This window comes from Myotis brandtii, unplaced genomic scaffold (genome assembly GCF_000412655.1).
Source record: "Myotis brandtii unplaced genomic scaffold, ASM41265v1 scaffold63, whole genome shotgun sequence".
NCBI lineage: Eukaryota > Metazoa > Chordata > Mammalia > Chiroptera > Vespertilionidae > Myotis > Myotis brandtii.
The window spans coordinates 1,535,183-1,550,667 of NW_005370411.1; the positions used below are offsets into that span (position 1 = coordinate 1,535,183).

Here is a 15,485-nt window from a genome sequence, read left to right on the forward strand (position 1 = left end):
AACCGCTGCAAACCTCGGAGAGAAAGCTGCCCTCACGTTCCAACTGATGCCAGACAATCCCGCTTCTCCCGTTTGAGTCTGAGTCCCTAGAGACTCGCCCGGATCTGGAGCTCAGAGTCTGAGACTCCCTCCTGATTGAAAACGACAACCGCGCCCTCAGCCACCAGCCTGCTTTGCGCGCGCACCTCCGCACCTTTATATTTTCCACACTGCGCCTCCTCTGAGCCTCGGTATGCTGTTGTCTTTCCTTCTAGTTGAAGAGTCTCTCCTCAGCCAGCTTTCCTGTGGTTCTGGGTGATGTCCGTCTGTCTTTTAGTTGTATTTTTGAAGTGGTTGTTTGCGGCAGCAATCTCCGGTGTTTACCTATGCCGCCATCTTGGTCTCTCTCCCCCATGCATTTCTTAACCCTGTAGGCCAGCGACACCTGCCTGGATGTGATTGGCGGCCGGGACACACCCGGAGCTAGAGTAGCCCTGTGGGCGGAACATGGGCAACTGAGGCAGAAGTGGAGGCTGAACAGAAACGGCACCATCAGCTCCTATCTCAGCGACCAGCTTGTCCTCGATGTGAAAGGTGGGCCTGTAGGGAAACCCCCTGAGTCATGTTTCTGTATTCCATTTTAAGTTAAACCTCTTCCCTCTCCTGGGTAAAGAAAATCACTATGTATAAGAGAGAGATGAAGTCATTTTAAATTATGTTTGGAAAAAGTTAAGATTTGCTGTTTTAACAAACAAAACCATTAGCCACGTGGATCAAGCAGGAGAAGCCTGAGGACACCACCTGAGGCCTCTGCTCATTGATGCAGCTAAAAACTTACACTTGTCATGAGGGGATCTTTAGAACATTTTTACATTTGAATATCAAACCATAAAATATAATGTTTCTTAGAAAGAAACATCTCTAACTTTTTGCTGTAAATTTCTCTAGTCCAGTGGTTCTCAACCTTGGCTGCACATTAGAATCACCTGGGAATCTTTTTAAAATCCTGATTTCGGGATGAGGCCCAGAAATCAGGATTTTAAAAAGATTCCCAGGTGATTCTAATGTGCAGCCAAGGTTGAGAACCACTGTTCTAATCCTTAAAAGCCCTCAGCTGAAACTTATGGGAAGTATTTAACCTTGTTTTTTTATCCAGCAAGGTCAGGGCTGCTGCTGCACTGGGTTAGTGGTAGCCACTGTTGATGTAGAAACAGAACAGTGCCTGGCACTCAGCCAGAGTCTCGAGCACCTGGTTCTCAGGCTCCAGGCGGGGCGGGGCGGGGCACACCTCCCGTGCATCACCTGTTACAGCTCTCATGATGAGGTGAAGAATAGCTCAGCCTGTGTAAACTCAGTTTCCCATTTCAGCCCGCTTTGTAATGACATGCTAATCGACCCAAACCTCGGGCTGAACAATAGCTGGTGGACACAGTTGCCCACCTGTGTGAAGACATAATCTTTTCTTTTGGAATTTCTATTCTAGGAGGAAATTATTATGACAAGACCCATGTCATTATCAACCAGCCCCTGGAGGGGAAAGAAACGCAGAAATGGGACATTGAAATCCTGTGAGACTCGGCAGCATCCCTAGAAAGAGCCAAGGGGGAAGCGCCGTGCCTCCCAGGACAGGAAGCACCGCTGGTGCTCACCACCGGGAGCTCAGCATATTCTTGCCAGCTGCTCCGTGCCCCTGTGAGGAACGGGTCATGATTTCTGGGAAAGGTTCTATTCCTGCTTCATCTCCAACTTGGGTGAGCAAGTCTACTGACGCCGGTGTTCTCTCTCCGTCCACCCAGTACGTTCCCGTTCCTGACAGCATCATTTAGGACGCTGGCGGTGCTGCCGACCTGTAGGTATTCACATCCTAGTACATGTGTGGATGAGTGCAAGGCGCGGGGAAGTAAATTCCTATAGGTTGTGAATAATTTTCAGCAATATTTGAAGAATAGTTAATAAACCTATTAAGCTGCTGTATTAATAGCTAAACCTTAAAGGTTTTCTATTGAGGCTTTTATAACTGAAGCACCGTAAGTATTCATACTTGTAACTAACCCCAGGGAGGGCCATGAACTTTATTAGGAAAAGGGCTCAAATATGGAGTACTGTCTGTGGCCATCCTTTGCTCAGTCCTTCAGACTTAAAAAGCACAAATCACCTGACCATCCTTGCACTCTAAGTATTAGCAAGACACCCTGTGGGCCACAGGACTCACAGTGTTACCTGTCCTGGTGTGAGACCTCCCCCTCGGTTTTGCCTGATCTGCCCTCAAGAAGGGTTTATTAAAATTGTTTCACCTCCATAGAAGATGGTCAGGTATTTATTTGCCTGATAAAGGGAAGTTTCACATGTTCAAATTAAAACCAAGTAGTAGTTGAGACTGGACTATACCATTTTACTGTAAGTAAAAGTGGAGTTGATTTTTCTACGAAACAGAAAACTCAGTGTTCCACTCCCATTTTAAATAGCTTTTATTTAAGCAAAATCAGATAGGATATCACCTTGGGCTTAAAGTAATCATCACCGCCTTTAACCATACAATTCACAAGCATTTTTCCTTCCTGAGCTGGTTTTAAACTGAGAGTTGGAGATAACTTCCCTTTATCCCCAACTTTTGCCAGAAAACAGAAAAATGTCCTATTTTTTACATAGAAAGATTAAGTTCTCCAGTGGTATTTTTAAAAATATCAACCTATATGCACTTTAGAATATAAAATAACAGTGAATTGTTTAAACTCAAAGACCCACTATTTTGAGAACTTTTTATAGAGACTTGGTCTTTCCACGTAGATATCATTGGGGTTTTTCCTTTAATCTCAGGCTCTTCTGTCATCTTCCAAGCAGCATCTGTAAAACTCCCTCACGCCCATAGACATGAGTGCCTCTCATCAGTGTGGCAGCATTATTTAATGAAACTTATAGGGGTAACTTTATTTTAAATGAGGGGCTTGTGTATACAAAAGGTATGTATATTGTCATTGTAAAAAAAAAAAAAAGTTAAAATTTTTGTCATGTTAATTGCTTAAAAATTTTTCAGAGCCAATGAGGCTCTTTAAAGAAGTTTCTTCCAAAGAACAGAGACAAAGCCAGGTAACAACTTTTAAATTTAAATGATACCTTTATTGTCGTTGTGCCTTTTCTACCACACTGGATTAAATAAACCTGTCACAAGTATGGTTTTGCCACTTTCTAGGACACTTAGTAATGTGCCGTCCTTTCTTTAATGCATATGACCACTTGTAACCGGTGGGTCTCATGTTACCAGAACATGTAGTCAAGTTGTATGTAACCATCCCTCCAGCCCTGTCTGCTACTCAGAGCAGCAGGGGCCCCCAACTTATCAATGTTCGCTTTTCCTGTGTATGCAAAATCCTAGACACGGTGCGTAGAGGCACTAGACTACCTGGAGTAAACATTCTGTCCAGAGAGACAAGGCCAGGCTCTCCTTTTCCTCATCTGTAGCAAGTTTCAGGTCCTTCACAGAAATCGCTGAGCTGCTCCAAATTTGCTTCAGTGCATCCACATGAGATAAAGGAAAACGAAGTCCATGAGCCTGAAAAAGGATAAACCAGTCAGATCATACTCCACTTATGTCTCTCCAGGGGCACTCTCATATAAACTCCCAAAACTCTTCGTACACCGTTATTTTTGACGCCCTTCAAAGTATGAAACTTGTTTCAGATGGGCTAGGCCAGTGGTCAGCAAACTCATTAGTCAACAGAGCCAAATATCAACAGTACAACGATTGAAATTTCTTTTGAGAGCCAAATTTTTTAAACTTAAACTATATAGGTAGGTACATTGTTATTAACTTAATTAGGGTACTCCTAAGCTGGCCTTTGCTAAAAACGTCCTCAATCTGAGGGGTTGACCTCAGCGAACGTACTCCCATTTCTTCTAACGTCACTTCTTCAAAATAGACTCGCCCAGGCCGAAAACCAACTTCTGCGCATGGGCCACGAAGTTTCAATCGCACTGTACGTGCGTGCCCGCACATGGTATTTTGTGGAAGAGCCACACTCAAGGGGCCAAAGAGCCACGGTTTGCCGACCACTGGGCTAGGCTATGCACATAGACTGTAATCAGATAACTTACAGAATTTGCCAATTCCCGTATGAAAACTCAGACTTCAGGAAAGACATCCTAACGTAAATGCTTAGCATGACATTACACCTTTCCTGCACATCCAGCTAGTGTCTGCACGTCACAGAACCATGTGACTCGCAAGGGCTGTCAGGTGTATGGAACGTTAAGCCCGCACTGCGGTCCTAACAAAGCACATTCCCCATAAATCAGAGGGAACAGACTCTCCCAGCCACCACCGACCGCAGGAAAAGCATCCACTTCAGGTTGGAACAAACCTCTGTTTCCTCGCTCCCCATCATGTGTGTCTCTCTCCTGTTCTGTAAGGAGTGGTAGATGTAAACCATCTTTTCTTGAGTTTCATCCTTTAAAAAGAAAAAGCATTAAGTCATCAACAGAATTTAGAGGGTTTTGTTACCAGGAGCATTTTCCAATAACATGGGTCAACAACCAAGAAAAATCTTAAAACCTCGGTGCTTTAGTGAAATTTATTGACTACTGTAAAGAATCCTTTGGGCAAAATGTGATATATAGTGTGTGCGCCTATTACTTCATTACCGTCCTCACAGATTACGATTTGTTTGTAGCAAATACCAGATAAAACAGTACACCTGCTAGAGCATCTTCAGAAACCTGATTTCATGAAAAAGCAACCATTTACATAACAACCTAATGAAATACTCAAGTTTCTTCACTTAATCACACCTGCACTTTTTTGCATCAAAATTTGACATGAAAATTATGGAGTGAACATTACCTCTAGAGAAATACCAGCTGTGTGATCTATAAAACTTTCATTCCAATTACAGTGGCCTCCCCAACGGCCTCTACATCCCTCCTGCTCCCTCCCACACAGTGCAGCTCAGACTCTGCCAGAGCCTGCCATTCCCTGTCGCCTTAGGTAAAGCCCCAACACCTTGGCCTGGGAGAGGATGGCCCCAAACTGATGCATTAGCAGAGTGACGGCGTTTTTCAATGAAGATGTGTACTTTTGAGGTGTTGTGTCTATTAGAAACCAGGTCTGGCCCTGACAGCTGGATCAGTCTGTTCATGGAGACATCTAGGTGCCCCCATCCCTCCAATCATCCCTGAGGTGCCTCCCGAGAAAGCTGACTAGGAGGAGCCGGGTGAAGCCTTAGGGCCTGGGACAGTTCCAAAGGTCTCTGGGTTGTAGGGCGAGCTATAACAAGTGCAGAGGGTCCAACCCAGACCAGATGGAGCCCAGGAATTCATTATCTCAAACTTTTCCAGCTGATTCTACGATCAGCCAGTTTGGGGAACTACTGGGTCACGTATGGAAAGTAGAATATCTTCCTACAGGATAGAGATTTTTTAAAGAAGAAACATCAACAAAACTGTATGTAAAGACAGACCTGCACAGTTTACAGGACGGAAGAGGGACTGAGGTAGGGAGACACATGGACAGGGTCCAAAGTCGGCTGAGCAACATGGCCTGAAACCCAACTGGGGGCAGAGACCAGACATTAATCACTATGTGAGGGGGATTAAAAGGGTTCTGTGGGTGTCTGTGTTGCTCAGTGGTTGAGCATCAACCCATGAACCAGGAGGTCATGGTTCAAATCCCAGTCAACCACAGTCAATCACAGGCCCAGATTTCGAGCTCCATTCCCCAGTAGGGGGCGTGCAGGAGGCAACCAAGTGACGATTCTCTCTCATTGATATTTCTATCTTTCGCTCTCCCTCTCTCTGAAATCAATTTTTTTTTTAAAGGATTCTGTGGGAGATGAGGGCAAGCAAGCCCTCAAATGCCCACCAGGAAGGGAAATGTGGAACAGTGAGGTTTGGGCAGTATCCGCCCTAAAGCAATGGCAGGCACTGAGCTGTGAGAGCAGAGGGACTGCCAGAGGGGAGGGCGTGGCCACCTGTTAGTCTGAGGGAGATGCCCTGAGGACAGAAACCTCTCCCCTCCGGATACTCACAGACCCACCCTGGTCCGGCATCACCGTGAGGACGATGTGGTCTTTATAGCGCAGCCTCACGATGCTGTCCAACCTCGGCAACTGTCCACCTAGAGAATCCAGACAAAAAAGCAGTTTTCAAAAGTGGGACCCAGCAGGATCCAACTAGCCTGCAGGTGCAGCTGTTTAAGGAACACATTTACTGACAATTTGCAGTGAGTCCAACCAGGGTATTTACTTACCCTGACATTTATAGTGATGATACAGTTTACATCCTTATGGAGTCCATTCTCATAGTGAAGACAGACATAAGATGAGCCGATAAGTACATTAAATAGACATAAACAGCGGAGACGGGCCCTGCCCTTCTGCTCAGAGCACTCCGTCTCCAGTTTATCCTCTTTTGCTGCTTATTCTACATGTGGATGCCAGAAGGAGCACCTGCGTTCAGACTGCACCACCCCATCCATTACTAGTTGCGTGACTGGCAAACAGTCTGTGTAGATCAAGCATAGTGTCATGTAAAAGCCACCTGGTAACGTTCACAGGGACAAAAATAATTTTCAAATTGAATTTAACTTAGTGAAAAGGCAGCCACTACAAGCAGACTAGCCTAAAGGGCCCTCTTCCCTGGTAAGGGATCATAGCTTTATTGACTACAGTGGCTAAGATAAGGAAAACTAGAAAAATATTCTGGGCCGTTTTCCGAGACTCAGAAAGCTCTGTTCTGTTTAAAATTAAAATATGTGCTGGTAAAACATTTGCTATTTTGAATAGATACAATCAAAAACAAATCCTAAACTTCCCCCAAAGATACAATAAAAATAGAATCAGTGTTAGAAGGGATTGTTTATTCCACTGGTTCTCAACTGGTGATAAACAAGGCTTCTATAAAAGTTGGTAAAAATGCTGCTCTCGCTCAGCCCCACTGAGGAAGAGGCAGCCCCTGGCCCCGGCCCGGCCACGGCCTCCTGATGTTCTACAGAAGTGAGGCGGCTCCAGAGACCATGTAACACACAGGCCGCGCTAACTGAGATCGAGACAAACAGGACCGCTGCAAACACGTCAGGACTCAGGCAAAACAACATCGTCCACACAGCAGAAGTGACCAGACAGCTCCTCTCCTGGCAAATGAGACAGCTGCTGATTTACCCGTCGTCACATCAGTCCTCCTGCCACGGGCTCAGATGTACGAGACCCAGTCACAGGATCCCCGACTTCCCGACAGCACCTAACCCAGAGCAAAGCCCTTTGACTGAGATGCCCCATAGCTCCCAATAGTGTGTGTGGGCCTCTGCGCTGCAGCAAGTCAATAAACCCCACTGTGTCCGGCCACAGGAGTTGGTGTTGCTGGTCTTTGCTACAGAACATGGAAATCGCCACCCCCCGGAAGTGTGTTAGGTCATTTGCAGCCTAAACCTGTCACAAAACAGTCACCTGGGACTTGGGGGAGGTCGGTGATCACCGGGGGCATTCTCCCATTCCACCTACTGAACGGCAACATGCTCCCCCTCCCAGAGTTAATTCCAAGGAGAATGTCTCGATGTTCAAGCCCTTAAAACGTCCTGACGACGGCTTTTACCCGAGTACCTGTGCATACACATATTTCTCCCCAAAAATCAGAGCTCTCATTCCCCACGGGCAGGGACTCGAGGTCTGTGCATGTGACTGAGGTACAGGAAGCTAAGGCGTGTGTGCAGCATGTGTTGTCCAACCACGCACACTAGAGACAGGCCCAGCTCCGTGGAAATTCTAAAATGCTCCAACGTTCCACCTGCTCAGAGAGGCCACCCAGGAAAGCCTCCAAATACCACATTATCCCTGGCACCGAGAAGACGGCAGCTCACCTGGCGTGGAGAGCGCTGCTCCGTCTCCCACATGGAAAGGGGGGAGTCTGTTCATGACAAAGTCCTTCTTCATGTCGGATGAAAGCAGCTGGTTGGTGCCTTCCAGGCGGTCGGCAAGCGTCCTCAGAAAGCCACTTAATCTCCTCCTCGCATCGGCAGTGGTTTCCACCTGCTAGAAACGGAGGAGAGTCCTGGCCCAGAATCCAGCAGAACTCGGGGCCTCGGTCCCGGTCTCCAGAGCAGCCCCTGGTATAGACACATCCATGTCACCCCCAGAGAGTGGGGATTGAGGAGACCGGAGCCCCTATGAACAACGTCCCATTATTTCCATATAACCACTGCCCGTCTGAAGCTGCCTATTGTTCACACACACAAAAATCCATTTTCAGGATTTTGCCTGGAAAGGGGTCCCTGGAAATGCAGTCTGGGCTCTAGCCTCTCGGAAAGCAAATCACTGTCCTAAGGTGACTGCGTCAGACAGTGAACGTACCTGTGTCCAATTCAGCACTTGTCCGCCCTGGGTTCACACATCTTCTCAAACCAGCCAAATGGCTGCTTGCCCAACGGAAACCCAGGACGGACAAGAGTGCCAGGGAAACGGCAAGGCCGGGCTCCCACCGGGCTCTCCTAAGCAGAAATCTCACGTGCGCTGGCTGCCCCTGCAGGTCCAGCCACATTACTTATGCAGCATTTACTCAGCACTCCCACAGGGCCTGCTCCTGCTGCCAGGAGCACAGAGAGGCTGTCCGCACAGCTCCGTGGCTTCTCCGGTCGCACAACGTGCGGCACTCCTGTGCGTCCTCAACCACCCAGCTCTGCAGGGTCAGCGCAGGAGAAGGGACGATGGCTCATGTGAGAAGGGCCCTGGGGTCCCTGGATGTCGGCAACGGCGTCAGCTGCCAGGGCTGTGAGCACCCCCTTCCCCACCTGCCTACCCCTTACCAGGAGCAGCTGCCGTTACTCAGCCAGCACTCCCACAGGGCCTGCTCCTGCCGCCAGGAGCACAGAGAGGCTGTCCGCACAGCACCATGGCTTCTCCGTGCGTCCTCAACCACCCAGCTCTGCGGGGTCAGCGCAGGAGAAGGGACGATGGCTCGTGTGAGAAGGGTCAGCTGCCGGGGCTGTGAGACCCCCATTCCCCACCTGCCTACCCCTTACCAGGAGCAGCTGCCGGGGGATGCCGGCCCGGAACGCCACATCTTCCTTTGTGGCATCAAACACAAGCCCCGAAATGGTGTCCAAAAGGAAATCTCCCCACGAACTGGAACACGCACCACCACCAAAAAAAAAAAAACAGTAACAAAACACAGAAACCACTGATTACTAGTAAAGCCGGACACCACAAATCCACCACAAATCGCACCTCCCTGCACTCCAGGCCCTGCCCAGGCCCCCGATTCCCTCCCTACGCGCTGGTCCATCCCACTGTCCTCCCGCCCCTCCCACACTCCCATGGGCAGTTAGTGGTGGGAAGGGAGACTTGATTCATGATTTCTCTTAAAGATGCCAAAGAATTAAACATAATGTCATGAAGTAGAAAGTTGAAGGGACCAATTTTTTTAATGTTTTTAACTGTAACAAGTGTCTGTGAGGAGAGCTTTGTAGGAAATTTTAACACTCAATCATCATAGGACCAAAAAAATTTTATGTGCAAAAATTCCAAAAGCAATACATTTAGGGTAACAGCAAGATCCCCGGACTGTGTAATTATCTGCAGTTACACGTTACCTTTTCCTTTGCCCCTTATACAGGAGTAAAGAGTAAAACATCCGTCAGCATCCATTTCAAAAGAACTGATCTCGCAACTTGCTGAACTCTAGCAATGGCTTTACTGGGGTAGGAGGCAGAAGCCAGTGGCCAGAAATAACATCTGGGGAGGCGATTCAGTGTTCAGTTACCTGTGCTCTCTCAGGGGCATTTAGAATTGGCTCGCCCCTAAAAGTGTACCCGTGTGAGAAACCACTCCCTGGGGTGCTCTCTTTAAACACCTCTTAGCTGTTTAAATTTTCCTCTGTGTCACCAGCGGGTGTGGCTGTGTGGGAAATGGAAATTCACAGTGTGACTCTGGCTTCTCACTCAGTAAGCAGAATTAACACATTTATACTTCCCTCCCGACAAGCGGCCAAGGAGGACAAAAACCACAGGAGGGCACGTTCCCAAGACATCCACTACCACCTGGTGGCCTCCCGCTTTGCGACAATGTCACCCCAACCTCACATCCTGGAACTGGAGGAGGCGTGCCGACCTTCCCCAGCACAGAACCAGCTCTGCCTGCAGGGTCACGGGCGGTCGTGCGCAGCAGCCACCCCACCCGGAGGAGTTGAACTGCGTTAAACAGAGCTGTGTGCTCTTCTACGAGTCAGAGTGGGTCTTGGGCCTCTTAAGGAGTTCACTTTGGTAAAACAGCCAAATCACCTGCTGCTGTCCCACCAGCAGGCCCGTGTTCCACATGCTGCCCTAGAGAGGTGCTGGGAAGAGGCCCCCCACACACACACTGCCTTAAGGAGCACCAGGCCCAAGGCAGGGGACACCTCCAGGGTGCGGGGTCCTTGAGTAACGTTTCCCCTTCTCACTCAGCTTGGGTGACGCCCAGCTTTGCTTAGTGCATCCTCTCTGCTCCACGAGTTTCCTCTGCAAACCTGGGATACAGTTTATCACAGCCTACCTCCCTCCTACACCGCTTCCAGTGTGTCAGCCCGCAAAGGCCCTTCATGCAATGCCTGTACTCCCAGCGACAGCGCAGGGCCTGGGGCCCCAATGCTGACAAATTAATGGCTGGTGTTTAAACGGGGTTTGAGCTAGCAAGGCTGATGCTATTAGGAAATCATTCACAAGGTGCCACTGCCCAGGGCCTGTCATGTGACAAGGCACCTGCCGAAATGGAACATGGAACTACTCTTAGGTCTGACTCCTCCAGACTGCCTTTCCCGCTTGAATTCCTAGAACTGTAAGAAGTGGGAGCCTTCACAGAGACCCAGAGGTTTTGATGGTAACGGAGTTTCTGTTTGGGTGATGAAAATGTTTTGGAACCAGATAGTGGTGATGGTTGCAAAACAGTGTGAGTGTACTTGATGTCACTCAACTGTACACTTAAAATAGTTAAGCCCTGGCTGGGTGACTCAGTTGGTTGGAGTGTCATTCCGGACACCAAAAGGTTACGGATTCAATTCCTGGTCAGAGCACATACCCAGGTTGTGGGTTCAATCCCCGGTCAGGTCAGGCAACCTAACCATTTTTCTCTCTCAGATCAATGTTTCTCTCTCTCTCTCTCTCAAATCAAGGGGGAGGCAAAAGTAGGTTTACAGCTATTCATATGGAAAGATATGCAGATTATGATTATTACAACAGCTTATTTATTATAATAATGTACTCACAATTGTAAACCCACTTTTACCCACTCCTGTATATATTTTACCACCATAAAAATATTTTACAGAGAGACAGACAGACACACACACACTAGAAGCCTGACTCACTATTGCAGCCATACCTGCAGCCATGGTCCCTTCTTCCTAAACTACGGGAGCCATAATTTGGAAAACTCCCAGTGTCATACAGTCGGGTTCATGACATCTCCAGGAGGAAGCCCAGGCCGGCCTACAGCACAGGACCCTCAAGGACTATGAAGTCAGCAAAGGAGCCTGAACCCCGGCTTGGAGAAGTACGAGGGTGGTGGCCTGAACGCCACCTGAACGTGGCTGCTGTGAGCCACAACTCGGGGCTGTCCCGGACGCCAGGTGGGGAGGCAGGGTGCTCACCTGCTCTGGTAGGTGCTGATGGTCAGGTGCGTGGAGTGGGCCAGCCCCGGGGGCGTGTCCGCTTGATGGATGGTCCCTCTGGGAAAGTACAGCAAATCACCAGCCTAAAGGGAGGAAAGGAAGAGGGGGAAGAGTTAATAAGGATAGCTTCTCCCTCCTCTATGTTTTACGGAGACAAACACAGGCTGAGTTTCCATTCTCCGTTCTAGAAACCTCTCCTACTGGAGCAAGGGCTCCTGGAGGCCTGCGGGCTTTGCTTCTCTGGCCTGTGGGTCACTGTGACCCGTCCTGGCTCGGCTGTCAGAACCTGGAGTCACTTACTTTATGCACAAACTAAAACCAGATATACCTGAAACTACTCCGCCCAGACCCAGGGGCCAGGGAGGTGACGTCAGGGCCTGGGGAGCTGCTCCCTCTCCACCCAGTGGGGCTGTGAAGAATAGGATCGTGCAGCAAATTACCCTCCCAAAGTCTCAGTTTCTTCATCTGTAAAATGGAGGCAACAGCCCCAAATCTCACAGGATTACTGGAGGGATAAAGGAGCTCTCGGGAGATGATGGGTGGGCTGTTAAAACATGGTTTTACCCGCCAGTCCCTGCCAGTCTGTACGCTCTTCCAGGCGCAGCCTGTCTCCATCTGTAGACCCAGAACCTAGACTACCAGGGCACCCAGCACACGTGACAGACTCGAGAAATGTTTGAATGAAAGCATGAAACACCAATAACCCCTCACCTGCACCTAAAAATAGAAGCAAAGATCAGGTTCTTCCTCGGGCAGGTGAGCCTCCTCCACCCTGTCTGGCTCTCTCCCGACCCACCCCTGCCCTGGGCTACCTCCTAATCCCACCTTACGAAGGGCACTGTAGCAGCTGCCAAGGAGCGGAGAGGGGCTCTTGAGAGCCGCTTCTCTCCTGTCTGCAGCCACAGGAAGCAGTCCGGCTCACTGGGTAAGAGCTTGGACCCTGGAGGGAGAGCTCAAGCCGGTGTGGCTCACTGGTTGCATGTTGGCCCATGAACCAAGAGGTCACTGGTTCGATTCCTGGTCAGGACACGTGCCCAGGTTTCAGGCTCCGTCCCCAGTGTGGGGCATGCAGGAGGCAGATGTTTCTATCTCTCTATCCCTCTCCCTTCCTCTCTCTCTAAAATCAATAAAAACATATATTTTTTAAATGCTTTAAAGAAATATCAGATTTAGCCCAAAAGCAAGAAACAATATACAATTATTATATTCAAAGGGCTATCCTGGAGGCTTACTTGCCATGAACCCAGCTGACCGGGAAATCAGTAGTTCAAGCCCATAAATGCTTTCCTCACAGTTAGAGCTAGCGTTGCTGGGTGTTTCAGTGCCAGTCCTCTGATGAGGCCCTCACATACATACTTCATTCATTCATTTACTCATCCCACAGACACTGATTACCACTTCCCCGCCCTCCCCCCATGCCAGGCACTGAGCAGCACAAAGACCTGCCTCGTGCAGTACATTCCAATGAGCAGGCATTTGGCTTAGATTTTTAAAAGTAGCAAATAAATAATGTCAAGTGGTGGTAAATGCAATGCAAGCACAACAAGCAGCAGAGGAAGGGGAGGCAGGTGTGCCTGGGATAAGAGGTGCTATTTTATCCAGAACGCTCAGGGGAAACGCGCTCTGCTGGAGGGACATCTCAGTAGAGACTTTAGGAAGTGAGTGAGCCAGCCATGTGACTACCTGGGGAGAAAGGATTGGGGTGGGGCGGGGAGGGGTTGCAAAACAGTGTGAGTGCACTTGATGTCACTCAACTGTACACTTAAAATAGTTAAGCCCTGGCTGGGTGACTCAGTTGGTTGGATTGTCATTCCGGACACCAAAAGGTTACGGATTCAATTCCTGGTCAGAGCACATACCCAGGTTGTGGGTTCAATCCCCGGTCAGGTCAGGCAACCATTTTTCTCTCTCAGATCAATGTTTCTCTCTCTCTCTCTCTCTCAAATCAAGGGGGAGGCAAAAGTAGGTTTACAGCTATTCATATGGAAAGATATGCAGATTATGATTATTACAACAGCTTATTTATTATAATAATGTACTCACAATTGTAAACCCACTTTTACCCACTCCTGTATATATTTTACCACCATAAAAATATTTTACAGAGAGACAGACAGACACACACACACTAGGAGCCTGACTCACTATTGCAGCCATACCTGCAGCCATGGTCCCTTCTTCCTAAACTACGGGAGCCATAATTTGGAAAACTCCCAGTGTCATACAGTCGGGTTCATGACATCTCCAGGAGGAAGCCCAGGCCGGCCTACAGCACAGGACCCTCAAGGACTATGAAGTCAGCAAAGGAGCCTGAACCCCGGCTTGGAGAAGTACGAGGGTGGTGGCCTGAACGCCACCTGAACGTGGCTGCTGTGAGCCACAACTCGGGGCTGTCCCGGGACGCCAGGCGGGGAGGCAGGGTGCTCACCTGCTCTGGTAGGTGCTGATGGTCAGGTGCGTGGAGTGGGCCAGCCCCGGGGGCGTGTCCGCTTGATGGATGGTCCCTCTGGGAAAGTACAGCAAATCACCAGCCTAAAGGGAGGAAAGGAAGAGGGGGAAGAGTTAATAAGGATAGCTTCTCCCTCCTCTATGTTTTACGGAGACAAACACAGGCTGAGTTTCCGTTCTCCGTCCTAGAAACCTCTCCTAGTGGAGCAAGGGCTCCTGGAGGCCTGCGGGCTTTGCTTCTCTGGCCTGTGGGTCACTGTGACCCGTCCTGGCTCGGCTGTCAGAACCTGGAGTCACTTTATGCACAAACTAAAACCAGATATACCTGAAACTACTCCGCCCAGACCCAGGGGCCAGGGAGGTGACGTCAGGGCCTGGGGAGCTGCTCCCTCTCCACCCAGTGGGGCTGTGAAGAATAGGATCGTGCAGCAAATTACCCTCCCAAAGTCTCAGTTTCTTCATCTGTAAAATGGAGGCAACAGCCCCAAATCTCACAGGATTACTGGAGGGATAAAGGAGCTCTCGGGAGATGATGGGTGGGCTGTTAAAACATGGCTTTACCCGCCAGTCCCTGCCAGTCTGTACCCTCTTCCAGGCGCAGCCTGTCTCCATCTGTATTCCCAGAACCTAGACTACCAGGGCACCCAGCACACGTGACAGACTCGAGAAATGTTTGAATGAAAGCATGAAATACCAATAACCCCTCACCTGCACCTAAAAATAAACAGAAGTAAAGATCAGGTTCTTCCTCGGGCAGGTGAGCCTCCTCCACCCTGTCTGGCTCTCTCCCGACCCACCCCTGCCCTGGGCTACCTCCTAATCCCACCTTACGAAGGGCACTGTAGCAGCTGCCAAGGAGCGGAGAGGGGCTCTTGAGAGCCGCTTCTCTCCTGTCTGCAGCCACAGGAAGCAGTCCGGCTCACTGGGTAAGAGCTTGGACCCTGGAGGGAGAGCTCAAGCCGGTGTGGCTCACTGGTTGCATGTTGGCCCATGAACCAAGAGGTCACTGGTTCGATTCCTGGTCAGGACACGTGCCCAGGTTTCAGGCTCCGTCCCCAGTGTGGGGCATGCAGGAGGCAGATGTTTCTATCTCTCTATCCCTCTCCGGGGAAGGAAAGCCTGCAGGGAGGGGCTCCAAGAGGAGGAGAGGATTGAAAGCTGAGGGCACTGTGGCAGGGCCCCAAAGATGTCTGTCCTCACCCCAGCGCCTGTGCATAGGCAGGTCACACAGACACTTTAAAGAAATATCAGATTTAGCCCTAGCTGGTTTGGCTCGGTGGATACAGCGTCGGCTTGTGGACTGAAGGGTCCCAGGTTCAATTCTGGTCAAGGGCACATGCCCTGGTTGTGGGCTCGATCCCCAATGGGAGACATGCAAGAGGCAGTCGATCAATGATTCTCTTTCATCATTGATGTTTCTATCTCTCTCTCTC

At 49.4% G+C, this 15,485-nt stretch overlaps 2 protein-coding genes across 2 annotated transcripts in view; one reads left to right on the forward strand and one right to left on the reverse strand.

Moving 5' to 3' along the window:
- Positions 1-3,150, forward strand: part of CRYBG3 (beta-gamma crystallin domain containing 3) — a 134,311-nt gene extending 131,161 nt beyond the window's left edge. Inside the window, exons 22-23 of the mRNA XM_005880202.2 lie at positions 414-573; positions 1,463-3,150. Of these exons, the coding sequence (XP_005880264.1) occupies positions 414-573; positions 1,463-1,551 (249 nt within the window). The 3' untranslated portion in view covers positions 1,552-3,150. The remainder of the gene's footprint in view (positions 1-413; positions 574-1,462) is intronic.
- MINA (MYC induced nuclear antigen) overlaps positions 3,072-15,485 on the reverse strand; it is a 21,602-nt gene continuing 9,188 nt past the window's right edge. Inside the window, exons 5-10 of the mRNA XM_005880173.2 lie at positions 14,033-14,136; positions 8,984-9,086; positions 7,826-7,997; positions 6,000-6,088; positions 4,338-4,424; positions 3,072-3,529 (exon numbers count right to left, since the gene is read on the reverse strand). Coding sequence (XP_005880235.2) covers positions 3,371-3,529; positions 4,338-4,424; positions 6,000-6,088; positions 7,826-7,997; positions 8,984-9,086; positions 14,033-14,136 — 714 coding nt within the window. The 3' untranslated portion in view covers positions 3,072-3,370. The remainder of the gene's footprint in view (positions 3,530-4,337; positions 4,425-5,999; positions 6,089-7,825; positions 7,998-8,983; positions 9,087-14,032; positions 14,137-15,485) is intronic.